Here is a 27,842-nt window from a genome sequence, read left to right on the forward strand (position 1 = left end):
ATCAGGCAAGCCAACCTTCCCTCCATTAACTCCATCTATACTTATCGCTCTCTCAGAAAGGCAATGAAGATAATCAAAGATCCCTCCACCCCCGTTGTATATCTTCCATCTCTTCCGTCGGTCAAAAGACACAAAAGCTTCAACACACATACCAACAGGTTCAAGAATAGCCTCTGTTATTAGACTTTTGAACGAACCTCTCAAATTTCAAATCGAATGTTGATCTTGCTTTTTTGTGCACCTTCATTGCAGCCGTAACTTTATATTCCTCGCTGTGTTCAATCAGGGTCTTTGACTAGTATGATCTGCTCATACTGCATACAAAAGAAAACTTCTCACTGTACTTAGGTAATGCAACAATAATAAATCAAATTAAATCATACAATATTCTAGGATTCACTTGCATTATTTTCAGCAGAGGTAAATTAGAAAATAAGTTTACCTTTAGAACTGGGTTTTATAAATGAATTGCATTTTTCAATAAGTTGTTTTTCTAAAGATTGTTACATAATAGCAAAGCCATCTTTTTTCAAGGTAGTGCTGGAAAAGCCTTTGCATTGATTAAGGTAGAAAGGAAGAGGCTTCTTTTATATTACAAAAAGGGAAAGATTCAAAGGCAATCTAGGTATTAAACAGAGTCTCAGAGATACTAGAAACAGGAATGATATAACACTACTGAACCTGCCAAGATAGTGATGGGAAGCTTGAATTTGCAATGATTAGTTGGCATTAACATTGGTAATATTGATTTTCCATGCTGTCCACAATACAATCCATTTTGTTGTCTTCAGACAGGGTTTCAGGAATATGTGTCAGTCGTAGACCTTTTTGTGAGCCTAAGATTTTTCATTTGATGTCTATCCAACATGGCGAGATGTCTGACTCTTGCAGTAACATAGACTACCATCTGTGCTTCCTCTGTTATCTATGCCACCCTTACTCCATTGTCTTATCTGTAATATCTACACCCATAGTGCACTTCTCTGCATTGCTCACTTTCTGTCAGTGTTGTGCTAATCAGAGCATTCCCTTTCAATGTACCTCTGCAGGTATGGAATGAGATTTGAGAGTTCATTATCTAGAAGGCCTGAACATGGCATAACAAGGCCAGACTTTGCAGGCTTTTCAAGTCCTTAATGAATAAGAATTGAACTTTGTTGTCAAATTTGATCCAGGCTATGTTATAGGGCCACTAGCTGATTTCAACAGGCGGTTGACAGAACAGAGACAGTAGGCGATACATAACTCGAACTGTTTGGACCAAAACCAAATCAGAAACAGTATAAAGCAATTCTCGAAACAATGCTAAAACTGGTTCCTGGATCACTTCTCTCCACTTCATGTTCTACATATTAAAAATATCTTTAAGTAAATGATCATCATGGTAAACTTCGATCTCTAATGAAAGATAAAATGAGGAGCTTATAATGAATCATAATAATTTGATTTGATTTGATTTATTGTTGTCACATTTACCTAACTACATTGAGAAGTTCTCATTTGCGAACAGTACGGGCAGATCATAATATCCAAAGATTATTGGGTGATTGAACAGAGTGAGGTATACCATGTTACAGCTGCACAGCAGGTGTACAAAAGCAAGGTCAATATTAGATTTGATATTTGAGAGGTTCACTCAGCAGTCGAATGACATCGAAGTAAAGAATTCTCTCGGTGGGGAGGCTAAGAAAAAGTAATTGAAAATTGGGGTACAAAAGATCCCATTGGCTGCCTGGCCATTTTGTTAGGATTATAATGAATAGTCTCTTTTGGGCACTGGTTAGTGTCTCACTGGAGAAATTCCAAATATAATAAAGGCTTTGTGAAGATAAGTATGAGAGAGAGATCTGTCGTAAATTAATCTTAATTTCAAGTCAATACAGATCTAGGAACGTTTTTAAAATTTCTGTGAATGTTTTGGAATCGGTGTTGCTATTTGTTTAAATTTTCTTGTTTTGTTTTCAGGATTCTCTATATTTGGATTTTTTTTCTTTTTAGCTAGTCTTGGTTGGTGCCTTTTTGATGCTAAAATATATCCTTTAAAGTGAGGAAATGCTGTGGACATTACCTTAGTGCTATGCCCCGTGTTGAAACCATACAAAAGGCTCCCACTGTAAAGCACTCAGTCTGTTCACATTCCAGTCACCTCCATGACGAATCTCTTTAAAACCACTTGGTCACAAGTAACTGCTTTGTGGGCTTCAGCCCTGTCAGTACGGGAGTGAGACAGTACAACTGAACTAGATCCCAAACCTCTACAGCATTCCATTTCAGAATCAAGAAACAAACCAGTTATTTGAGGCACTGTCAGTGTTGCATAGTGACAGGGGTTAGGGAGGGATGTATGAGTGATTGACGGGTGGATGTTGTTGGGTTGAGGAAGGAAAATAGAAAGACCACTGTGCCATGGGATTTAAACACAATATTTGTTTTGGAGTGGACTTCCAACACCAAATTTATCCAAACAAACCCTTTCAGTCTAAAATGCAAACATTCTGTCTTGATTTCCTCTGCTCTGTTTTCCAGGTGCCTTCATTATTCCTTACATCATCATGATGGTATTTGCTGGGATACCCCTGTTTTTCCTGGAATGCTCATTCGGGCAGTTTGCCAGTCTTGGGCCTATTGGAGTTTGGAAAGCTGTGCCAATCCTACAAGGTTAATGTTTATTCAGCAAACACACACTTGCCAGCAATTCATGCAAACAAGAGACAAAGAATAGGCTACTTGGCCTTTCTCCACCATTCTGTGATTTTAACCTTGTCTCTACATTCTTAAAGAATTGGCCCTTGAAATAATGGATGCATTGGTGGTCATCTCCCAAGATTTGTTTAGACTCTGGAGTGGTGCCTGCAGATTAGAAGGTAACTAGTGTAATCCCACCATTTAAAAAGGGAGGGAGGGGGAAAGTAGGAAATTAAGAGTCTGATTCTGGGAAAAATGCTAGAAAAACCTATCAAAGATTTTACGGCAGAGGACTTAGAAAACAATGATAGCATCAGGCACACCAAGCATTAAAGAAGGAAAACTGCATGTTGGTCTTCAAAGCAAGAGGGTTCAAGGACAGAAACAAAGTGGTCTGGCTGCAATTAAGCAGGGCATTGGTAAGGCCACATTTGAAATATTGTGTGCAGTTTAGGTCTCCTTATCTGAAGATGTTGTTGGTATAGACGGAGTAAAGTGAAGGTTTATCAAATCAATCCTTTGTGTGGCAGAATTGATGTATGACGAGAAATGGTTAGCATTTTATTGCCTGGAGTTCGGAAGAATGAGGTGTAGGGGCAGGGTGGGGAGGATCTAGACTGGTTAGAAGCAGGAAAAATGTTCCCAATGTTGGGGGAGTCCAGAATCAGGGACTATAGTTTAAGTATAAGAGCTAAACCTTTTTAGGATTGAGATAAGGAAAGATTTCTTCATCCAGAGAACAGTGAGCCTGTGGAATTCATTATCACGGCAGATGCTTGAGGCCAAAGCATTATGAGATTTTAAGGAACCTGATGTAGCTCTGATGGCTAAAGAGATTAAGAGAAACAGGGAGAGGGCAGGGTTAGGGCATTGAGCTCAATGTTCTACTATGATCGAAATGAATGGTGGAGCAAGCTTGAGGGATCAAATGGCCTACTCCTGCTCATATCTTCTATGCACACCCCCGATAATCTTTCATCTCCTTGGTAATCAAGAAACTGTCTGCCTCTGCCTTCAAAATATTTGAAGATTCTGTACCCACTGCCTGTTGTGGAAGGATATTCCAGAGACTCACCACTCTCTGAGGAAAACATATTTTCCTCATGTCAGTCTTCACTAGATACCCCCTTATTTTTAAACTTTGGCCGATAGTTCTGAATTCTCGCATAAGAAGATACATCTTTTTGACAGCCAAGCCCAATTCCTCTCAGAATCTTAAATGTTTAAAATAAGTCACCCCTGGCTTTTCTGAACTGCAGAGGATACAGGCCTAGCCTGTCTAGCCTTTCCTCAGAAGGCAATCCACTCATTTAAAGTAGTAATCTAGTAAACATTTCCAGAACATTAACATATTCTGTAAGTACAGTACAGTATTGCACACAGTACTCCAGATGTGGTCTTAGCAATACACACAATAACTGAAGCAAAATGTCCATACTCTAGAATTCAATTCCCCTTTCAGTAATCCACAGCATTCTATTAGCTTTCCTGAGTACTTGCTTTACCTGCAAGTACAAACCTTCTGTACATTATGCACTAGGATACCCATATCTCGCTCTATATTTTAGAGCTCTACACCAACCTCCCACCATCGGGGGGCCTAGGCCTAGTGATATTATTGCTGGACTGTTAATCTAGAAACCCAGATTACATTCTGTGGACCCAGGTTCAAATTCCACCATGGTAAAACTTTAATTGAACTTTTGAAAAAAATCTGAAATTAAGTGTCTAAAGGTAACCGTGAAACCATTGATGGAAAACCCAATTGGTTCATTAACATCCTTTAAGGAAGGAAACTGCCATCCTTACCTGGTCTGGCCTACATGTGACTCCAGACCCACAGCAATGTGGTTGACTCTTAACTATCCTCTGGATAATTAGGGATAGGCAATAAATGCTACCGAGCCAACGACACCCTCATCCAGTAAATGAATAAAGAAAGATAGCACACTTCTTGTTTCTTTAGTTGAAATAAACTTCATACGCCAGATCTTCGCCCACTCACTTAATCAATCTATATCTTGAATCCTTATGCCCCTTTCACAACTCACAATATTTAAAATATTGACTGAAAGTTCATAATACACTGGAACATGCATTATACAAATTATCGACTGAGGTTCTCTTTTTCTCCCTATTTATAGGTGTGGGCATCACCATGGTCCTTGTGTCAACTCTGGTGGCTATTTACTACAATTGCATCCTCGCCTACAGTCTGTACTACCTGTTTGCTTCCTTCCAGTCACCCCTGCCATGGGCAGACTGCTTCAGTTGGTGGGGAGCAGATGAAACATGCAGCAAGACTGGAAAAGGTAATGTGCCTTCCATTCTGTAAATTCTGGTTATTTGTAAGACAGGACTCTCCAGGGAAGAGCCTGCAGATGACAATGTTTGGAAACACAGTTCTGTTGATTGGCTGCTTGAGGCATCTGTAAGACAAATGGTGTATAGGCAGGCCAACATTTACTCTCCTCCCAATTTAGTTCCATCAGAGACAGGTAGGCAGTAGCCTCACTGACCCATCCAACATCGCACCTCACCCATCTGCCATCCTACCTTTACAGGGTGGCACTAAATTCTGGGAAAACTTAATCTCAACTTTTCCGAAACACTGTTTAGGGCCCTAGTTGGAGTTTTGTAGCCAATTCTGGGCTCAATGGTTTTGAAAGAATGCCAAGGCCTTAGAGAGGATGCACAGGAGGTTTCACTCGAATCACACCAGGGCTGGGTGGCTTTAGCTATTCGGAGCACGATTGAGAAAATGGAGATTCTATGCCTCTGTTATAACTAGTGAGTTCCTTAATCTTCCTCTGAACAATTGGGAGATTGGCAACAATAACTTTACCAGCCAGCTTCATTTGAATCGCTGAAGTGTAATGTTGTGTGACATCCTTGCTACTGTTACCTGTCCAAACAACCTGATCTAACACAGTCTGTGCCAAAATGAACTTGCTGAATTTCTTGAGCTCGGACAGCAAGCAATCTCTTTTAAAAGGAAATGGATCTCGCAAACTGTGCGTGGAATTTGCTGAGTTTACTGTGAGCCTCTTGCCACCTCTCTGAATAAATCGGGTGCTAGATATTAGCACGGTAACAACAGGAGGGGATTTCAACTACGTTAACTGATGATAACTGATATAAGCCAGTCTAAAAAGGTATACAAAGGTGCAGACTTCTCATACAATGACAAAAAGTGCTGGAGAAACTCAACAGGTCAGGCAGCATCTGTGGAAAGGGAAGCATGTCTAGAATCCTTTATTAGAACTGAGAGGTTGTTCAAATTGAGGATTTCACTTCCGTAGTGAAGAGGAGGCAGCTGGTGCTAGCAAACTGAACATTTTGAAACTGATGTAAATCACCAGAAGAATCACACATGTGAGTGGAAAGGGACTGGTTATGGGGAGAGAAATTAAGGTAGGATGAAGTGAGTTCCGTGTGGAAAGGAACAGGCAGAAACAATGGGTCTGCTGCCAGAGAGTCCTGCTTGAGAATTTTGGGGTGATGATAGAAGCGGGCTGTGCAGGCTTGGGGGACGTAGAGCTGGGAGACTGAGAAACCAAGATGGTATGTGGTTGGTGGCCGTCATTGATCTGATGTGCCATGGTGGGGTCGTAGTCCAGAGGGAGATAGGATGGGGTGTCTGAGGGCTGGCAGTCAGCTATGCAATTTAAAGATTAGTCTGCCAGACAACAACAGCACCACCCTTCCCAATTGTCTTGCTGACAAAGGTCAGTGCTGGATCTGAGAGTTTGGAGTTCAGAGGGAGATCTGTTTGACTGGGTGAAGGGAGCGGTGACAGTAAGCTGACCAGTGTCATCTTGACATATCTCAGCAAGCAGGTCAAGCACAGTTAAAAGGAGTATAGGTGAAGGGGGTGTATTGGAGGCAGGTAAAGGGGTCTGTGGAGCAGGGAGAGGACTCTTGTCCAAAGAAATGGACACAGACACAAAGGCGATGGAAGAGGAGTCCAACCCAAAATTCAAAAGGATAAAACTGTGACCTTTGCTGAGTACAGAACATTCAGCATCAGAGTGGAAGGTCAGGAGGGATAGTAAATACTCAACAAGAGGTGAGGTTAGGGGAAGGGATGGAGTCAAAGGGAAGGGGATGGGAGCAACATTCCAGAGTGGCTCGGGGACCTCTGAGATGATGAGGTTTGAGTGCCTTAAAGCTTGAAAGGAAGAGGAAATGTTTCTTGTTCTAACGTTGAACAGGCTGAAGAGTGACAGGGCAACTCTGAGCTCGTGTAAGGTAGTGCTGAAGGAGACAGAGAGGTGGAGAGTGTACATATGGTGGCATAAAGCACTGAATGTGGATCTCAGGATGCAATAAGAACAGATGTCTGAGGAGCATAGTACATCACGAAGATACCTGTGATCCCAGGTGGATTCAAAACACAAAGAATGAAGTTTCAATTGGAGTCCATGTCTGAGACAGAGGCAGTCATTGGGGAGTGAGATATGGCTGTGGAGGCAAGTTTTGGCAAATACTTGATCAAATATAGGGAGAGAAAATGGAAGTAACGATGGTGAACAAAATGAAAAATTTACATGGAAATCCTGATGAAGAGGAACTGAACGTCTTTGAGTTGGATGTGATGTGGCAATGAATTAAACACTGAATAAAACAACTACATATGCTGGAGACCGGAAGCATGGACAGAAAATGCTGGAGAAACTCCGCAGGTCTGTCAAGAAAGCAGAGCTAAATTTTTGAGTCCAGTGACCCTTTGTCAGATTTTTCGTTGCATTTGGCAAACACCTTTTTGCCAAAGATGTAACAGGGTATGTCTGGATTTGATTTTAACAGATGCCATTAGGATGCTGGGGAACAGCAGAGGTTGGGGAACCCTATTGATAGTGATTGTAGTTCAGTTGGGTTTAGCAGTTATGCAAAATAATAAATGTAGTTGAAGATTAGAGGGTGGTAACATGCTCAGTTATGTCAACACTTTGAGGAAGCTGTCACTGATCAAAACCATCCCTGATCTATACAGCTCAGGTTTAACACAGGGGGTAACAAAAGAGATTGTGGCCTACAGACGAGCTAAAATAAAATAAGCTTATCCCGCCTGTCAGCTGTACCTTCACACATGGGGGATATTTCATTCCATGTACAAACACCCCCTTTTGTCACGCAGAAGGAGAGCCAAGTATTACACACCGAAATAAACCCTGCAGCGCCGGCTGCTTGAAAAATGACTTCAAACTGTGAGATACGGGTGGTGTGAATATTGGAATCTATAAATCCAACAGTTCCAGTAAAGGTCATGTTGGAAGAAGTCAGGAACTGCATTCCAGCAGTTTTCAGAAATTACTCCAACTAGTAACACACAAATGCAAGATTTACTGGTCAGAATTGAACACATCCTTGCATCCAGGTATATAGGTTGTACAATACTTTTCTCCCTCCCTACTCTGTCCAGAACCCTTATAATTTTGAATACCTCACCTTAGATTCCTTGTCTTCAGGGAAAACAATAGAATAGTCCATTTTCCACAGCTACACCGGCACCATGTCCCACCTTTTCCTCCACTATATTGATAACTGTATCAGCGCCATCTTGTGTTTCCACGAGATTGAACAGTTCAGTAACTTCACGAAACACCTTCCACTCTGACCTTAAATTCACCTGGATAATCTCAGACACCTCCCTCCCCTTCCTGGACCTCTCCATCTCCACCGATCGACTCAGCACGGACATCTACTTCAAACCCACCAACTCCCACAGCTCTCTGGACTACACCTCCTCCCAACCCCACCTCCTGTAAAAACCCTATCCCTTACTCCCAATTCCTCCATCTCTGCTGTATCTGTTCCCAGGAGAAGCAATTCCACCCCAGAACATCCCAGATGGCCTCCTTTTTCAGGGACCACAGTTTCCCTTCCCTAGTGATCAACAATGCCCTCCAGCATATCTCGTCCACTTCCTGCATCTCCACCCTGTAATCACAGAAACTGTCCTACCTGTCCATCTTCCTTCCCGCTATCTCTCCACCCTCCCCTCCGACCTATAACCAACACCCATCACCTGCATCTAAATATTGCCTGCCTAGACACCTTCCCCGCACCCCAACCCCACTCTTCTATTTATCTCTCAGCCCCCTTCCCCTCAGTCCCTCCACATTCGTGATGAAGGGTTTGTGACTGAAGTGTTGACTCTCCTGCTCCTTGGATGCTGCCTGACTGGCTTGTGCTTTCCAATGCTACACTTTTCGACCCTGATCTCCAGCATCTGCAGACCTCACTTTTTCTCTTCAAGGAAAGCAGTCCTACCTTCTCCAATCTGACGCCATAAGTAAAATTCCTCATCATGGGAAATGTGAACCTTTTCTGCAGTCTCTTTCGGAAGCCAGTGATAACATAATAGATCAAACGGCCTCCTTTGGTACTGTAAAGTTCTATGATTCCAACGCCTTCACCTTCTTCCTGAAGTATGGCACCCCGAAGTTGACACAATACTCCAGGTGAGGCCAAGCTGGTTTGCTTAAGTGCAACGTATTTTGCCCTCCATGCCCTTATTAATAAAACCGGGGATACAGTATAGGTAGAAGATCCGTTATTCGAACATCCAAAAACTGAAAAGCTTTGAAAGTTTTTGTGAAGTTTTTTTTAAACAAGGTTGTTTGGTCGATACCCACTCGATGTGTGTCACTCAGATGTGACGTGGGGGGAGGGAGGGGTGGGGGGAGGCATGGCCAAACACGTTTCTACTTGGAAGTCTGCACCTCCAGTAAGATCCAGTAAGGGGTAGATGTAGGGGTATGGGTGGGTTGCGCTTCGGCGGGGCGGTGTGGACTTGTTTGGCCGAAGGGCCTGTTTCCACACTGTAAGTAATCTAATCTAATCTAATGACTGAGCTGGAGTATACCAATGGCCAATGTGGATCACTGACCAAGTTATAGCAACTGTGCATCTGTCCTCCTGCTGTCTGAGTTCTCACTGGGGGAACCAACACTCTTCTCAAGTCTCAAAGTGGGGTCACAGAGAGAAACAGTTTGGAAACATTGCTTCCTGCTAACCTCCTTCCATCTCAGAGTGCTTCCAAGTTTCTAAGATTCTAATATTAGCCAGAGGTGCATTGAAACTATCATAAGCAGACATAACAAAGGCATGAAGGCGGGTTTCAGCGGTAGCTATGCTGAGTCAGAATGAAAGTTAAAGGATATTACAAAGGTAGCAAAATGTGAGATTAGAAATGGCACAGATAGAGGCTAGAGCTCATCTCAGGGTCAAAGATGACACCAAAGTTACAAACATCTAATGAAGAGTCACCAAACTCAAAACATTAACTCTGCTTTCTTTTCACAGATACTGCCAGTCCTGCTGAGTTTCTCCAGCAATTTCAGTTTTTGTTAAAGTTCTTTAACCTCAAATGGTTACCAGGGAGAGGGATCAAGTCCATGTCCAGTTAATGTAGTGGAGCTAAGGAAAAGTGGTTACACTTTCCCCAGATTCAGTTGGCGGATATTTCTCTCGTTGCAGTATTGGATTTCAGGGGAGCAGGCTGAGCATTCAGTTTAAAAAAAGGAGGATTTGGTAGAGATAGTGGTGAAATAGAGTTGGGTGGCATTGGTATACATGTGTAATCCAACACTGTGTCTTTGATGTTGCTGGATAGTAGTGTGGAAGTATTAGAAGGTTTTTGTGATGCAAGGAAGTCAAAGGTTGCACACCATCAGATTAGATATTTTTGTAAGAAAATGTTTGATACTGTGACAGGGAAGGAATCTGATCAGAGGGGTTCAAACATGGAGTTCTGGAAAGGATCACCAAGGATGTGGAAGGAACAATATCTTCCAAGGACTTTGGAGAGAAATTGAAGGTGGGATAGTGTTATTCATGTCATCCTTTGAGGTGCATTGTGATCAGATTTCCAATCAATAATTCTAAAATACATTACCCATTTTCCAGATCCACTCTGCAATCTCACTCAGGATGGTGGATACTTTGAAATTGTTAATGCAATGTGGCTGCAGGCGAACAATAAAACTTGTCCAAGTGGATCAGAAATCCCTGTTCCTCACCAGGGTCCGAGTGAGCAATACTGGGAGTAAGTACATTGTTGCAGAGTGCTGCACCTATAACTTCACAGCTGGGCCAGTAAGTCCTCTTGGGAAGGGTAGTTCGTGAATGTCCTGTTTAATAAGAGAAGCTGTTTGATTTCATTAAAAGGTATAATTTACATCATAGACTTATTACAAAAGAACATTACAATAGGGGCCCTTTCATTAATACAATCTGATGGATGGAATGCACATCAAAGGAATTGATTTATCCCAGATAATTTGGAGCTTTTTAAATGTGATTCCTTCTGTATGCTTTCGAGCAACTGAAGAATATTCCAGTATATAACTGAAGGCTTGTGACTTTTCAGTGGTAGAGAATCTTTAGAGTGTTAAGAGTTGAGTCATTTTCTGCAAAATAATTGGCATTGTATTTGCTTTGGCATTTTTGATTGGCCAAGTTTAGTTTCTGGTCAGTGATAGCCCTTAGAGTACTAATGGTGGGTTACTCAATTATGACAATGCCAAACAACATACTTTCAGAAGGGACTTTAACATTTGAAAAGCTCATTGCTATCAATGTGTGTGACACAGATGTTATATGTTACTTAGCATCCAAGCTAGTGTGTACGCTCAGATCCTGTGGGAGTGGCAGTAAAATAAACCAATAGGTTAAGGAAATGCAAATAGAGCTAAACAATAGGCTAGAATTGACTTTATAAGTATTTTCAATGCAAATAAATGTACCAAGCTTCACAGAAACATTATCAAACAGAAATTGACCCTCAGCCACATAAGGTGTTGAGGATGTGATGAACTGAACTGGCCATGAGTTAAGATATAGATCACAGCGCTTGCAATCATTAACAAATATCTCACGTCATAATGGTGGGAAAGTCAATGTTAAATCAGCCTAAGATACTACCCTGAGGGTTTTCTGCATTTCTTTAATTCAAGAGAGAGAAAAAAAACAACCAGTCAATTCTTTACTGATATAAGCACTCCCATCTTTCTGATCCCATCCTTGTAAATCTTCTTTGCTCCATCTCCAGACCCTCCCAGTTTCTTTTCTTTTGTAATATGCTGACCAAAATTACATGTATTATTCAAGAATGGAACCAAGTGTTGACAGAGATTTAGCAAAAAGTTGCTACTTTTCAGTCCTTTTGAAACAAAGCCTATTAAATGGTTTCCTTCCTTTTAAGATTCTGCTCGCCTGTGTCAAAAACTTTAGAGCTGAAGTCTTGACCAGATACTTGACTGCTAGATTAGTAACTACTATGTCTGAAGATCTGGTGTGAGTGTTTTAGACTAAAACACTTCAGAGGAATTTACCTGATCTGGCAATGATTATAATATGTTGCATTAAAAAGAAAATAAACTGTGTTTGGATAATGTATTAAATATCCATAAATGTTTATTCCAACTAACTGTGATATATAAACATTACATTCCTAGGCACATAAGTGTCTGGGCCAGCATTAGTGTATTAGGTTACAACAGAAAAACATGCTTCAAGTTGAGAGTAATGCTCCAAGTAAACTGAGGCAAGGTGAGGTATGAGGCTTATGAACTTACAAATTAAGTAGATGTGAGCCATTTGACCTTCCAAGTCTGCTCCACCTTTTAATAATGGTTGATTTGGTTGTGTTTTGAATGCCTCTTTCTCATCTACCCCCAAGGTCCCTCGATTCTCCTGCATAATAAAATTCTATTGACCTCCATCATAAAATACTCACAACCCTGCCTTTACCATGTTCCAAGTTGCACAGCCTTCTCAGAGAGAAAAAAAAATCACATTACTGTCCTAAAATCGTAACCTCTAATATTAAAACAATGTCCTTGAATTCTGGACTGACACAGGAGCAGAAACATCTTTTCCACATCCACCTTGTCAAGATCAATAAGAATCTTACACAGTCCCATCAAGTCACTGTTAACTCTTCAAACATTCAATAGAAATAAAGCTAGCTGTATAATCTTTCCCTATAAGACAACACGTTAAACCCAGTCATACAGGTGGAAAATCTCCTCTGAACTGTCTCCAATGTCTCTAGTAAGTAATAAGGAAACCAAACTGCACACAGTAACCAAGATTCAGTCTTAAAAATTCCCTGTAAAACTGAAGCATGACATTCTTATTTTTTATGTTAAATTGTTCTCTTAATAAATGACAGCATCGCAATATCATTAATAACCTACTGTACCTGCATACTGAACAAAACGAAGCATTGCAAGTGCTGGAAATAAGAAACAAAAACAGAAATTGCTGGAAAAACACAGCAGATCTGACTGTATCTGTGGAGAGAAATCAGAGTTAATTGGTTGAGTCCAGTGACCCATCTTCAGAAATGTTCTATCCATACTAACATGCTACCATGCACCGTGCCCCCCACCCCCGGCTTTTATTTCCTGCAAATACCTTGGATGTGGCACCTTAACAATAGAACCTGGAGATCCATGAATAATATATCTACAGGCTTTCCTTTAACTCCAGAGCTTATTACTCCTCCAAAGAATGTCACTGAATATTTTCCTCTAACAAAATCATACTAACCCTTCCTGATTACCTCATGTTTTTGTAATAATGCAGAAATAACCTCCTTTTTACAATGTAATATCAGTGCCTTAGATGAGGGGAGTGAAGAAATGGTGTATAAATTTGCAAATGACACCAAGATAGATAGGAAAGAATGTTATATCCTCTAGAAATTTAGTCAGAACCAAAACATTTGTTTTGACACATATGCCAAAGCATTGCCGTTTACTGATTAACACCGTTAACTTCCTATCTCACTCACTAAAGGGCCAACACTTGCTTTACCTATTTTTTAAAATATCTATAGAAATTAGAAATCTGCAGAAATCTCCTGATATTTTTAAGATTCTGGTCAATTGTCTGACCTACCTTCTCTGCACAGTCATGTGGTTTTTCCTTAAGTCCGATGTTTTCCCTGACCTCGTTTGTTAACCATGCGTTCTCCCTTTAGAACTTTATACCTTTATATCTTAAGATTATATACTATGATGCTGTGATGTCTTTTAAATGTGCATTGAACATGAAAGATAAAATAATACAGATAAATAGAAAAAATAGCCAGCAGATCTATCAAGCTTGTTCCTTGATGCCTGGAGTTTTGGAATAACACATTTCCAGCACCTACTGGCGACACGTATTTTATGTATCAGTATCAATACTTGCAAATATTATCTTACATAAAATATGTCTTGTTAATTATTTAGTAAAGTGGTTTTGGACCGTGCCAGTTCAATGGATGAGACTGGGAAGGTAGTCTGGTATTTAGCCCTCTGTCTGCTTCTAGCCTGGGTCACAGTTGGGGCGGCGCTATTTAAAGGAATCAAATCTTCAGGAAAGGTAAAATGATTAGTGATGAATCACTTGGTAACAATGTCCAGTTTTTTGCTATAAAATATGAACAAACTGCAATCGTTTTTAAATCATTCAGATGATCATTGGGAATGTGCAGGTGTGAAGTCTCAAAGGGAGTGTGCAAGCCTCCTGATAGGCAAATCATCCAACCCATTTGAGCACCACCTTCCTCACACGTGGCAGCATTTGCAAGAACCCCCATTTTAAAACAAAATTCACATTGCCCATCACTAATTGGCAACTATACTGCTGTGGATCTGGAGCCGTATGTAGGCCAGAGGATGTGGAGATTGCAGATTTCCTTCTTTGAAAGATACTAGTGAGCCAGACAGGTTCCCTGACAATCATCAATGGTTTTATAAGGAGTAAGTTCTCAATATTTTTGTTCAAATTCCATCATCTGGCTATGGGGGGATTCAAACCCAGGTCTTGTGAACAGAAGCACACTTCCTGGGTTAATAGCCGAGCAATTATGCCAATAGGCCTTTGCCTCCCCGATGCAAAATAGGAAAACATCATCAGCACCTAAGCCTGTTCCACCATTCAATAAGGTCATGACTGATCTCTTTGTATTTAGAATCCTGCGTTCTCACCCATCTCTGATAAGCCTCGATTCCTCTGCCAGTTGTCCATTAACTCAGAACCCACTGAGCTGGAGTGGAAGCAAGTCTTCCTCAATCCCAAAGGATATCTCAGGAGAAGTGGGACAGTACCAAACTAGGAACAGTCCAATGCACATTTGAATTAGGAAGAAAAGTAGGTGACGTGGTCTCTCAGCTGAAAATGTGTTGCTGGAAAAGCGCAGCAGGTCAGGCAGCATCCAAGGAGCAGGAGAATCGACGTTTTGGGCATAAGCCCTTCTTCATAAGCCCTGAAGAAGGGCTTATGCCCGAAACGTCGATTCTCCTGCTCCTTGGATGCTGCCTGACCTGCTGCGCTTTTCCAGCAACACATTTTCAGCTCTGATCTCCAGCATCTGCAGTCCTCACTTTCTCCTTGACGTGGTCTCTCAGGGTTGGTGCACCATTCAATATGATTGTGGTTGATCATTTACACCCAATCATTTTCATCTTTTACTTATCAAGAAGCTATCAATCTTTACCTCAAAACTATTCAAAGGCTTTGCTTCTACCATCTTCTGAGGAAAGCTGTTTCAAGGTTCACAAACCTCTGTGAAAAATAATTTCTACCTCAGCTACATCTCAAATGGTGACCCTTGTCACTGGTCACATGATCTGCTTCAGCCCTAAACATTTTGATTTTATCTTAGTATGAGTTGTAAATAAGTATTTAGATGCAGTTACAACATGCTGCAAATACACTCAATGTTTATTCCCCATTCCTCTGTGGTCTGTTGCTTGGATTGCAAGTCTATTAGTTTTCCAGTCAATTGGATCCCATCATGTAAATGTTGCATAAGAAATGCAGGAAAATCTAACAAGTATCTCTCCATGTTCAGGTGGTTTATTTCACTGCTATATTCCCTTATTTGGTTCTAACCATATTCCTGATCCAAGGGCTTACCCTGGAGGGAGCCTATCAAGGAATCGAATACTATATTGGAAGCCAGTCAGACATCTCCAAACTGGCCAATGCTGAGGTAAACATCGCTGAATTATCAATTTCATCTCTCTTTCACAGTCAAACTGTTTTAACTTTGATATATATGTAACTCATTTTGAAATGATGGCAGCAGAATGTGAAAAGGTAACTGTGAGTGTGAGATCTGACTGTTTAGTTGGCTTCTATCACATTTTCGTTATGGGCCTTTGTCTTACATCAAGGCATTGACGAGATTTTGTATCCCCTGCTCGGAGTGTGCAAGAGTGAACTGCCCTTCACTTGTATGAACTATTTGATGTTGTTGGTTAAATGGATAAATGTGAAACCCACTATACAACCCATACCAGTGGTGCTGAACAGGTAATAATCTAAAAAAGGAATACAAAGAGCAAAGAAAATTACAGCACAGGAACAGGCCCTTCAGCCCTTCAACCCTGTGCCAGTCCAGATCCTCTATCTAAACTTGTCACCTATTATCTAAGGATCTGTATCCTACTGCTCCCTGCCCATTCATGTACCAGTCTAGATACATCTATTGTGCCCGCCTCTACCACCTTACTGGCAACATGTTCCAGGAACCTACCACCCTCTGCGTAAATAACACTCCACGCATATCTCCCCTAAACTTTTCCGTTTCACCTTGAACTCTTGACCTCTAATTGAGTCCCCCACGCTGGGGAAAAAGCACCTCTCATGATTTTGCAGACCTCAATCAGGTCCCCCCAAACTCCATCTTTCTAATGAAAATAATTCTAATCTAATCAGCCTGTCTTCATAGCTAGTGTCCTCCATACCAGGATATCCTGTCTCCAAAGCATCCACATCCTTTTGGTAATGTGGCGACCAGAACTGTACCTAGTATTCCAAATGTGGCTGAACCAACTGTAACATTACCTGCCAACTCTTATACTCAATACCCTGTCCAATGAAGGAAAGCATGCCGTATGCCATCTTGACCACTCTATTGACCCATGCTGCCACCTTCAGGGTACAATGGACCTGAACAGCCAGATCTCTCTGTACAGCAATTTTCCCCAGGACTTTTCCATTTGCTGTATAGTTCTCTCTTCAACTGGATCTTCCAAAATGCATCACTTCACATTTGCCCGGATTGAACTCCATCTGCCATTTCTCCGCCCAACTCTCCAAACTGTCTATAGATTTGATTAGATTTCCTACAGAGTGGAAACAGGCCTTTCGGCCCAACTAGTCCACACTCAGCCTCCAATGAGTAACCCACCCAGAACCATTCCCCATGTTTATGCCTAACTAATGCACCTAACTCTATGGGCAATTTAGCATGGCCAGTTCACCTAACCTGCACATCTTTGGACTGTGGGAGGAAACCGGAGCACCCAGAGGAAACCCACGCAGACACAGGGAGAATGTGCAAACTCCACGCAGACAGTCGTCTGAGGCTGGAATCGAACCCAGGTACCTGGTGCTGTGAGGCAGCAGTGCTAACCACTGAGCCACTGTGCCACCCACTTATTTTTAAAACATCAACTTAGTATGATCTGCTGCATTCTCTGACAGTCACCTTCATGATCTGCTACTCCACAATTTTTGTCTCATCTGCGAACTTGCTAATCAGACCATCTATACTTTCCTCCAGATCATTTATGTATATCACAAACAACAGCGGTCCCAGCACGGATCCCTGTGGAACACAACTGGTCATAGTTCTCCCTTCCACTACTACTCTCAACCCAACCAGTACTCTATCCATTTAGCTAGAACACCTGGACCCCATGCAACACTTCCTCCATCAGCCTACCATGGGGAACCTTATCAAACGCCTTACTGAAATCCATGCATATAACACCTACAACCCTTCCCTCAATAATAAACTTTGTCACTTCCTCAAAGAATTCTATTAAGTTGGTAAGACATGACCTTTCCTGCACAAAACCATGCTGCCTATCACTGATAAGCCCATTTTCTTCCAAATGGAAATAGATCATATCCATCACTATCTTCTCCAGCAGCTTCCCTACCACTGACGTCAGGCTCACTGGTCTATAATTACCTGGATTAGCCTTGCTACCATTCTTAAGGGGACAACATTAGCAATTCCCCATTCCTCCAGGACCTCACCCATGTTCAAGTATGCTGCAAAGGTATCTGTTAAGACCCCACTTATTTTCCTCTCTTGCATCCCTCAGTAACCTGGGATAGATCCCATCTGGACCTGGGGATGTGTCTACCTTAAAGCCTTTTAGAATACACAGCACTTCCTCCCTCTTTATGCTGATTTGACCTAGAGTAATCAAACATCTATCCCTAACCTCAACGTCCGTCATGTCCCTCTCCTCGGTGAATACCGATACAAAGTACACATTAAAAATCTCACCCATTTTCTCGGACTCCACGCATAACTTTCCTCCTTTGTCCTTGAGTGGGCCAACCCTTTCTCTGGTTCCCCTCTTGCTCCTTATATATAAATAAAAGACATTAGGATTTTCCTTATCCCTGTTTGCTAAAGATATTTCATGACCCCTTTTAGCCCTCTTAATTCCTCATTTCATATTGGTTCTACATTCCCAGTATTCTTTCAAAGCATCATCTGTCTCAGTCGCCTAGCTTTTTCTTTTAATAAAAGTGTAATGGTCACTAGGTTCCAGTGTGCACTCTGTAAATAAAGAACTGACACAGTGTCTGGAAAACATGTCTTACAATGGAAAGCACCAAAAACTTTGGAGGTAGTTTAGCAACAGGCAGGAGAATCATTGGATACCTACAATGTGGCAGCAGGCCATTTGGTCCATCAAGTCCACACTGACCGTCCAAAGAACATCTCACTCAAATCCAACCCACCCTTGTAAATCTGCATTTCCCCATGGCAAATCTCCCTAACCTGCACATCCTTTGGACTGTGGGAGAGAAACCACAGCAAACCCATACAGACATAAGGAGAATGTGCAAACTCCACACAGACAGCCACCCAAGACTGAAATCAAACCCAGGTTCCTGGTGCTTATAGGAAACTTTGCTAACCACTGAGCCAGTGTGCTGCCCAGTCATCAGACAGGGGAGACAGAAAAATTATCCTATTACAGTGGAGCTATCAATGATCCAGAGTGAACTTCAACCAGTCAGCACATCCCATGTTCCTGGTCTAGATTAGAGTGGTGCTGAAAAAGCACAGCAGGTCAGGCAGCATCCGAGGAGCAGGAAAATTGATGTTTCGGGCAAAACATTGATTTTTCTGCTCCTCTGATGCTGCCTGAACTGCTATGCTTTTCCAGCACTACACTAATCTAGACTCTGATCTCCAGCATTTGCAGTCTTCACCCATGTTCACATCATCCCATGTTCCTCACAGCTACTATAGTTTGACCAACGGAATGCACTGAACTCAAATCTCCCACTGTTGACTTATTCTACATTCTATTTCCCAGGTCTGGAAAGATGCTGCAACACAAATCTTTTATTCTTTCGCAGTAGCTTTGGGAGGCTTAACAACACTGTCATCCTACAACAAATTCCACAACAACTGCTACGCAGATACAATCATTGTCTGTGTTGTTAATTGTGCTACGAGTGTGTATGCTGGATTCACCATCTTCTCCGTCCTTGGACACATGGCTTATATGCAAGACAAGCCTGTCTCAGAGATTGCACAGTCAGGTATCTGCACTCCAAATTACTGTATTGTGCTCCAGTTTTTCTCAAATGAAGAGATGAGATTGTTTTACTCAATGTTTGCGAGTGTGTGGTGAGCAGGGTAAGCAAAGTGCAATCTCTGAAACATCAGTAAAGATCTCTGAATTCCAGGCAATTAAACTATTGTTAATGTTCATTCACTATTATCTCAAGACCAAAAGATTACTAAAAAGGAAGTCATGCTATTTTAAAGTAACAGATTGATAGAAGTTGACAGCACAGCTCTTCAACTCAACTTGCCCATGCCGCTCAGTTTTCACAATTCAAGCTAATCCCATTTGTCTGTCTTTGGTCCATTTCCCATTCATGTATCTGTCCAAATATTTCTTAGATGATAAAATTGTACTCATCCCCACCACTATCTCTGGCAGCCCATTCCAAACACTCACTGCCCTCTGTGTGAAAACAGTTATCCCTCTGGACCCTTTTGTGTCTCTCCCCTCTCACCTTAAACCTATGGCCTCTAGTTTTAGACACGTCTACCATGGGGATAGGCTGTCTGCTGTCCACGTTTTCTATGCCTCTCATGATTTTATTGATCTCTGGAAGGTCACCCTTCAGAGTCCTACACTCAAGGGAAAACTGTTCCAACCGATCCAACCTCTTCTTGTAACTCAAACCTTCCAGTCCAGGTAGCATCCTAGTAAATCTTTTCTACATTCTTTCTAGTTTAATTAGATCCTTTTTATAGTAGGGCGACCAGAACTGTATGCAGTACTCCAAATGTGGCCTCACATTGTATAGCTGTAACAAGACATTCCATCTTGTATACTCAGTGCACTGACGGATGAAAGCAAGTATGCTGAAATTGTTCTTCACCACTCTGTATACCTGTGACTTCACTTTCAAGGAGCTATGAACCTTTTCTGCTAGATCTTTTTTGTCCAAAACACTCCGCAGGGCCCTACTATTGACAGTGTAAGTCCTATCAAAATGCAACACCTCACATTTATCTGAATTAAATTCAATCTGCCATTTCTCAGCCCACTGGCCCAGATGATAAAGATCTCACTGCATTTTCAGATAACCTCTGCACTCTCCACTGTACCACTCATCTTGATGTCATCCACAAACTTACTAACCATACCTCGTGAAGTCTAATCCAAATCATTTATATAAATGACAAATAACAGTGTACTGAACACTGATCCTTGAGGCACACTGCGGGTCACAAGCCTCCAGTTTGAAAAGCAACCCTCTACCACCACTCTCTGACTGCTACCTTCAAGCTAATTTTGTATCCAGTTGGCCAGCTCTCCATGTATCCTGTGAAATTTAACCTTACCCAACAAACACCATGTGTTACCTTGTCAAAGGCCTTGCTAAAGTCCCTGTAGATAACATCTACCGCTCTTCCTTCATCTATTGGTCACCCCTTCAAAAGACTCAAATTTGTGAGACACAACATCCCACACTCAAAACCATCCCTAATTAATCCTTCTCTCTCAAAATGCATGTAGATCCTATCTCTCAGAATCCCTTCCAACAACTTACCCACCACAGATATTAGGCTCACTGGTCTCTCATTCCCAGGCATTTCCATGCAGCCCTTTTTATACCATGACTCCATACTTTAGGTATTAGAGATAAGAACCGTACTTTGGATACAGTCTTCACTTCATGTGGTAATCTGTTATTAAAGCTTTAAGCCATAACCCATATGCACAACACCAGTTGATTAATGAGATGGTTAATTCACTATATGTCTTCCCATGTCAAGTCATGCTTTCCTGGCTGTGTCCTTGATAACTGTGATATTTTCCTTTCCAACCCTGGTGCCTTAGCAATATAAGGTAATGCCTTTGATCAGATCAAATTGTGGGATTAGCAACACCACCCTAGCGAAGCAAGCCCGCATGCACGTCGCCTTTCCCTGATCTTAGTGGTAGGCCACTGAGCGCCAGCAATGGATGTGACACTTGTAACTTGGTAAGGAAAAAAGCCACTCACACATGTCTGCAGATCATTGTCCAGGAAAGTTGAGTTAAGAGGGAATCTGGTGGTGGTGGTGGTGACCATTCGATTGATATCCTCTGATCTGTCCCAATGTGTATATGTGTGTCCCTGATTCATTACAATTGCCTCAGTCCTTTTAAAAAGAAGTTTAACATGAGCCCCAGTCATAATGCTTTTGGTCAGAATTCACCTCCCTTCTGAACTCTGTACCTAGTGCTTCACTGACTTTCAGACACTGATCCACATCACAACTGATTACAAACAGAAACACGAGACATAATAAAAAGCATTATTGTATGGTAGAACTTTACGCAAACCTCAAAATACTTTGACGAGACTCTAGGAAGTAATTAATACAGGGCTCATTAATCCACCATCCTTCCTGTGCTATGGTTATGAGAGGTTTAACAAATGAAGTATTTCATACATAGCAGCAGTAATTACTGGTCTATCTATGGAGATGGCTAACATACACAGGACTCTTTATCTCCCTGATTAGTCACATCACTTGCAAAAACAGATTTCCCTTTTGTTAAATCATGGTGACTTTGATCTAATCAGACTATACTTTCCCAAAGGCATTAAGATTTCCTTAATAATAGTTTCCAGCATTTTCCTGCTGACTGAAGCCAGGCTGAACACCTGGTAAAGCAGTCAGCCACATTGGTCACATTTGTCCACTATTAAGCTCTGAATAAGTGAAAGTGTTGACAACTTATGCTGGGGGCCCAGCCAATGGGGCACCTTCGAAACTTGGGGTATATCAGATCATTTTCTCCAATTATTGGTGTTAACCTCAAGGCAAAGGAAGGGCAGAGCGCGGTGAGGATGGGTCTGCCCACACTTTTGTTAATGTGTCAATACAGAAAAACCCCATTAAGTGGCCTACAGTTCATCTTGGCTTTTATGCCACATTCCAGTTCCAGATAAGAAAATGCAATGGAAAACCAGCTCCAGGTCTCTGCACACATATGCTCGAACTCACTCTGAATTTGGAAAGATACAGGCCTTATTTTTATTACTATTATTGGATTTTAAATTTTGCATTTAGTTTCACATTTTGAAACTGTCTTATGGAATGATCAATGCCACAATACAAGGTTTTTATTTTCCAATTCAATAAATGACCCTCAGTATACAGTTTATCACTTTTAATTTGCATTCATTTCTCCATTTCAATTCTATCCACTGTTCAGGTTTCGGTTTGGCCTTCATTGCCTACCCAGAGGCCCTTACACAGTTGCCATTTTCACCTTTATGGTCCGTTTTATTTTTCATCATGCTGTTCACTCTGGGACTCGACAGTCAATTTGCAACTGTAGGTAAGAGTGACAAATTTCGTCATTCACTTCGCTACTTCTATGTAAAGAGGATTATGTCACTTGTGTTTTGCGCTATTGTTTGATTATGAACACATGAATAGCAAGAATTTAGCCACCAGAGCAAATCAAATTGGCTGTACAGGACTTTGGTCAGGCCACTTTTGGAATATTGCGTGCAATTCTGGTCTCCTTCCGATCAGAAAGATGTTGTAAAACTTGAAAGGGTTCAGAAAAAGAAAGGAATTGGTGGAGGATGATCTCAGGGAAAACAGCTCCAGCCTATTCCACCTCTCTCTATAGCTCAAATCCTCCAACCCTGGCAACAAGGATGTTGCCAGGGTTGGGGGATTTGAGCTATAGAGAGAGTTTGAATAGGCTGGAGCTGTTTTCCCTGAGATCATCCTCCACCAATTCCTTCTCCTAGGTGAATAACAACACATATCATGTGTCTCTTCTGGCTCCACACATTGATTCCCTCCTTTGTCCTTGAGAGGGCCAACCTTTTCCCTGGCTACCCTCTTGCTTTTTATGTATTAAAAGCCTTCGGATTCTCCTTAATCCTGTTTACTAATGACTTTTTTTGGTCTCCTTCCTATTGGAAGAATGTTGTGAGACTTAAAAGAGTCCAGAAAAGATTTACAAGGATGTTGCCAGGGTTGGAGGATTTGAGCTATAGGGAGAGGTTGAATAGGCCGGGGCTGGTTTCCCTGGAACATCGGAGACTTAGGGCTGACCTTATCGAGGTTTATGAAATCATGAGGGGCATGGTTAGGATAAATAGACAAAGTCTTTTCCCTGGGGTAGGGAAGTCCAGAACTAGAGGGCATAGGTTTAGAGTGTGAGAAAAAAGATATAAAATGTCTTGTATGGAATGAGCTGCCAGAGGAAGTGGTGGAGGCTGGTACAATTACAGCATTAAAAGGTATATGGATGGGTATATGAATTGGAAGAGTTTAGAAGGATATGGGCCAAGTTCTGGCAAATAAGACTAGATTGGGTTGGGATATCTCATCAGCATGGACGGGTTGGACCAAAGGGTCTGTTTCCATGCTGTACATCTCCTTGACTCTATGACTAAATAAATCACACCCCTCAATTCACATGCCTGGATGCTATCCTTCCATGCTAAGGCATGACTATTTCATTCGACACAACTTCAATTATTTCAGCAATCACAAGTTTGCGGGCATGGAGTTCCAGATTTATAGTACTTTTGTGATAAAACACAATTCCAGATTTTCTTCCTGAGTAATCCATCTCCTATTTTAAAATTGCGACTCCATGTCCTTGATTCCCTCACCAGACAAACTGTTTGTCACCTCTCAAATTTTTTTAACATTTTAACTGACTCAGTCAGGTCACGCTCGATTCCCAATCCTTAAGAAAATACCAGATTCAGAAGTGAAGACGCTAACAGCTCAGAACAGGATCTGACGATGTGGAGAGGTTAATGGATTTCAGGCACATTGCTCCAGTCCAGCTTCTGGGGAAAGCCAAGGGATTAGAAGAAATATGACCAAGAATAGCCATCATTTATAGAATCCATCCAATTTTAATTTTCATTTGTTTCTTTAAATTAAACTGCAAGAAAACAACATTCTCCCCGTGTCTGTGTGGGTTTGCTCCGTTTTCCTCCCACAATCCAACGGTGTGCAGATTAGGTGGATTGACCATGCTAAATTGCCCATAGTGTCCAGGGATGTGCAGGTTAGGTGCATTAGTCTGGGGTAACTGTAGAGTAATAGAGTTGGTGAATGGTCCTGGGTGGGTTACTCTTCGGATGGTCGGTGTGGATTTGTTGGGCCGAATGGCTCATTTCCACACGGTAGGGATTCTATGATACAAATTCAAACTAATAACAATAAGAAAGGAACTGCTGGCTTCTCAGGCGGTGTGGAAGAGATTTGCAAGGATGATCCCTGCAATGAAAGTCTTATGAGGAGAGGTTGGGGACTCTGCGTACTTGATGGAGTTCAGAAGGATGAGGTGGGCATCTGATTGAAACTTACAGAATACTGACAGGCCTGGATAGATTGGACATGGAGAAAATGTTTCCACGACTAGGGGAGTCTAGGATGCAAGGGCACAGCCTTAGAGTGAAGGGGCGACCCTTCAAAACTGAGAGAGGGAAAGATGTCTTTGGCCAAAAGGTGGTGAACTTGTGGAACTCAGTGGCGAAGAAGGTTGTGGAGGCCAAGTCATTGAGTGTATTTAAGACAGGGATGGACAGGTCCTTGATTAGGTAAAAACAATGACTGCAGATGCTGGAAACCAGATTCTGGATTAGTGGTGCTGGAAGAGCACAGCAGTTCAGGCAGCATCCAAGTAGCTTCGAAATCGACTTTTCGGGCAAAAGCCCTTCATCAGGTCCTTGATTAGTAAGGGGATCAAGGGTTATGGGAAGAAGGCAGGAAAATGGGGTTGAGAAACATATTGGCCATGATTGAATGGCTGAGCAAACTTGTAAGTCCAAATGGCCTAATTTCTGCCCCAATATTTGAAGGTCATACTTTCTCACAGGATTCCTGTATTTTAAGGCAGAATGAAGTGAATTATTTCAGGAGAAAATAGGAAAAAAGCTCCACAACCAGTGAAGAAAGTTTCAACACGGCCTAACCTTTGCCTGAAGCATGATGTTGAAGTGCTGCTGAACGTACATTAGAATCTAATTTAAATACACATTGCTGTTTAATTGATGTTCTGATTATGAAGGACTGCTAATAAGCTGGTCACATTTCACCAGGACTGTCTTCCATGGTTATTTCTACGTGAGCAGCCGATGGTCTTCAGCCTCACTCCAGAGACTGCTGCAGAGGACAGGATCCCAGACCTAGCTGAGCTGTGCAGTATTGTTGGAACTGCTGTCTTTTAGATAATCAAAGTAACCCTAAAATGAGGATTCATCTTTCCTCTTGTGTGGAAACAATGCATACCATAGCATAAAGGGCGGGCTCTTCCCAGTATCCTGGTCAATAGTTATCACTCAACCAGTATCACAAATGATCAGGTCACCATATCATTGCTATTGGTGGGCAACTTATTGTGCACGTATCCAATAGTGAAGTTACAACAATCCCTACACGTCGCTGAAACTCTTTGGACCATCTTGAGCTCAGGCAAAATGCAATACAATTTTTTTAATCTACTTTTGTACATTCTGTGGTGTGCATGCTCCCAGTTATAGCAACTCAATCTCTGGTTGGCCTTAATTAAGACATTGATTTAGTAGAGATTATTCAAATTTCAATATATTTTATGTTTATGCCAGAAATAATTATGACAAGCTTGCAGGACCAGTTCCCTGCACTTCTGCAATCAAAACGACATTATCTGTCAATTGTGACTTGTTTTCTATTGTTTCTTTGCGGCCTCATTTGTGTAACACAGGTAGGAAAGTCCCTTAATAGACGGCTAGACTTATGCATGTATGAACTAGTTGTTATGATATGTGATTTGATTCAGAAGAGAAGTTAAAACATAAATTGTTAATTAGTAGTCCAATATCTAATTATGTGAGATATTACATTTTCATAGAATATGGGCATTTACAAAGCATGGGGCAGTTAATTTTTAAAATTAATTCCCTGAATGTGGTTGGTGAAAGGGTGACCTTATAGAGGTTAATTAAATCATGAGGGGCATAAATAAGAGGAATAGCAAAGGTCTTCTTTTCCCAGGGTAGGGAAATCCAAAACTAGAGGGCATAGGTTTAAGGTGAGAGGGGAAAGATTTAAAAGGGACCGGAGGATCAACTTTTCCACACAGAAGGTGTTGCGAATATATAACAAGCTGCCAGAGGAAATCATGGAAGTTTGTACAATTACAACACTTAAAATGCACTTGGGAGCGTCCATGAAAAGGAAGGGTTTAGAGGGATATGGGCCAAAGGCAGGCAGATGGGACTAGTTCATTTGAGGAAATCTGGTCAGCATGGACGAGTTGGGGCTGTTTCCATGCTGTATGACTCTTTGTACACCTAAGATTTCGGAGCGAGTTCTGGAAACTGTTTTGTTTAAACCTGGTGGGGGGTGGGTGGGGGGCAGCCTTGGCGGAGTAAGAGAAACTTTCATTTACACTTCTAACTTGAGTAGTGTTTTAGTCCTGGGAAGACCTTGGAACAGGATGACTCTACAGAGAAGTGCTCCTGAGAAGAGAACATAGAACACTGCAACGCAGTATAGGCCCTTTGGCCCTCGATGTTGCGCTGACCTCTGGAACTAATCTGAAGCCAATCTAACCTACACTATTCCATTTTCATCCGTATGATTATCCAATGTCAATTTAAGTGCCCTTAAAGTTGGAGAGTCGACTACTATTGCAGGCAGTCGTTTGTCCTATATCTATCACCCCTCAATTTAAAGCTATGTTCCCTCATACTCGCCATCACCATCCAAGGAAAAAGGCTCTCACTGTCCACCATACCTAACCCTCTGATTATCTTGTATATCTCAATTAAGCCATCTGTCAACTTTCTTCTCACTAATGAAAACAGCATCAAGTCCCTCAGCCTTTCCTCATAAGTCTTCTCTCCATACCAGGGAACAACCTAGTAAATCTCCTCTGAACCCTTTCCAAATCTTTCACATCCTTCCTATAATGCGGTGACCAGAACTGTATGCAATACTCCAAGTGCGACCACACAAGAGTTTTGCACAGCTGAAACATGATCTCATGGCACAGAAATTTAATCCCTCTACCAATAAAACTTAACACATCGTATACAACCCTATCAACCTGAGTGGCAACTTTCAGGGATTGTTCACATGGGCACCGAGATCTATCTGCTCATCTACACTACCAAGAATCTTACCATTAGCCCACTACTCTTTATTCCTGTTGCTCCTTCCAAAGTGAATCACCTCATACTTTTCTGCATTAAACTCCATTTGCCACCTCTCAGCCCAGCTCTGCAACTTATCTATGTCCCTCTGTAACCTGCAACATCCTTCAGCGCTATTCATAACTCCGCCGACCTTAGTGTCATCCGCAAATTTACTAACCCATCCTTCTACGCACTCATCCAGGTCATTTACAAAGATGACAAACAGCAGTGGCCCAAAAACAGATCCTTGTGGTACACCACTCATAACTGAACTCCAGGATGAACATTTCCCATCAACCACCACCCTCTGTCTTCTTTCAGCTAGCCAATTTCTATTCCAAAGTGCTGAATCACCCTAAATTCAATACCTCCGTGTTTTCTGCAATAGCCTGCCGTGGGGCACCTCATCAAATGCCTTACTGAAATCCATA

The 27,842-nt window shown here is 41.7% G+C and overlaps 1 protein-coding gene across 1 annotated transcript in view; it reads left to right on the forward strand.

Moving 5' to 3' along the window:
• LOC140495624 (sodium- and chloride-dependent neutral and basic amino acid transporter B(0+)-like) overlaps nt 1-27,842 on the forward strand; it is a 40,372-nt gene that overhangs the window by 5,307 nt on the left and 7,223 nt on the right. The window contains exons 4-11 of the mRNA XM_072594622.1: nt 2,527-2,658; nt 4,830-4,997; nt 10,600-10,738; nt 13,935-14,067; nt 15,542-15,682; nt 19,047-19,275; nt 22,464-22,589; nt 25,858-25,976. Coding sequence (XP_072450723.1) covers nt 2,527-2,658; nt 4,830-4,997; nt 10,600-10,738; nt 13,935-14,067; nt 15,542-15,682; nt 19,047-19,275; nt 22,464-22,589; nt 25,858-25,976 — 1,187 coding nt within the window. The remainder of the gene's footprint in view (nt 1-2,526; nt 2,659-4,829; nt 4,998-10,599; nt 10,739-13,934; nt 14,068-15,541; nt 15,683-19,046; nt 19,276-22,463; nt 22,590-25,857; nt 25,977-27,842) is intronic.

Source organism: Chiloscyllium punctatum, chromosome 25 (genome assembly GCF_047496795.1).
Source record: "Chiloscyllium punctatum isolate Juve2018m chromosome 25, sChiPun1.3, whole genome shotgun sequence".
Classification (NCBI taxonomy): domain Eukaryota; kingdom Metazoa; phylum Chordata; class Chondrichthyes; order Orectolobiformes; family Hemiscylliidae; genus Chiloscyllium; species Chiloscyllium punctatum.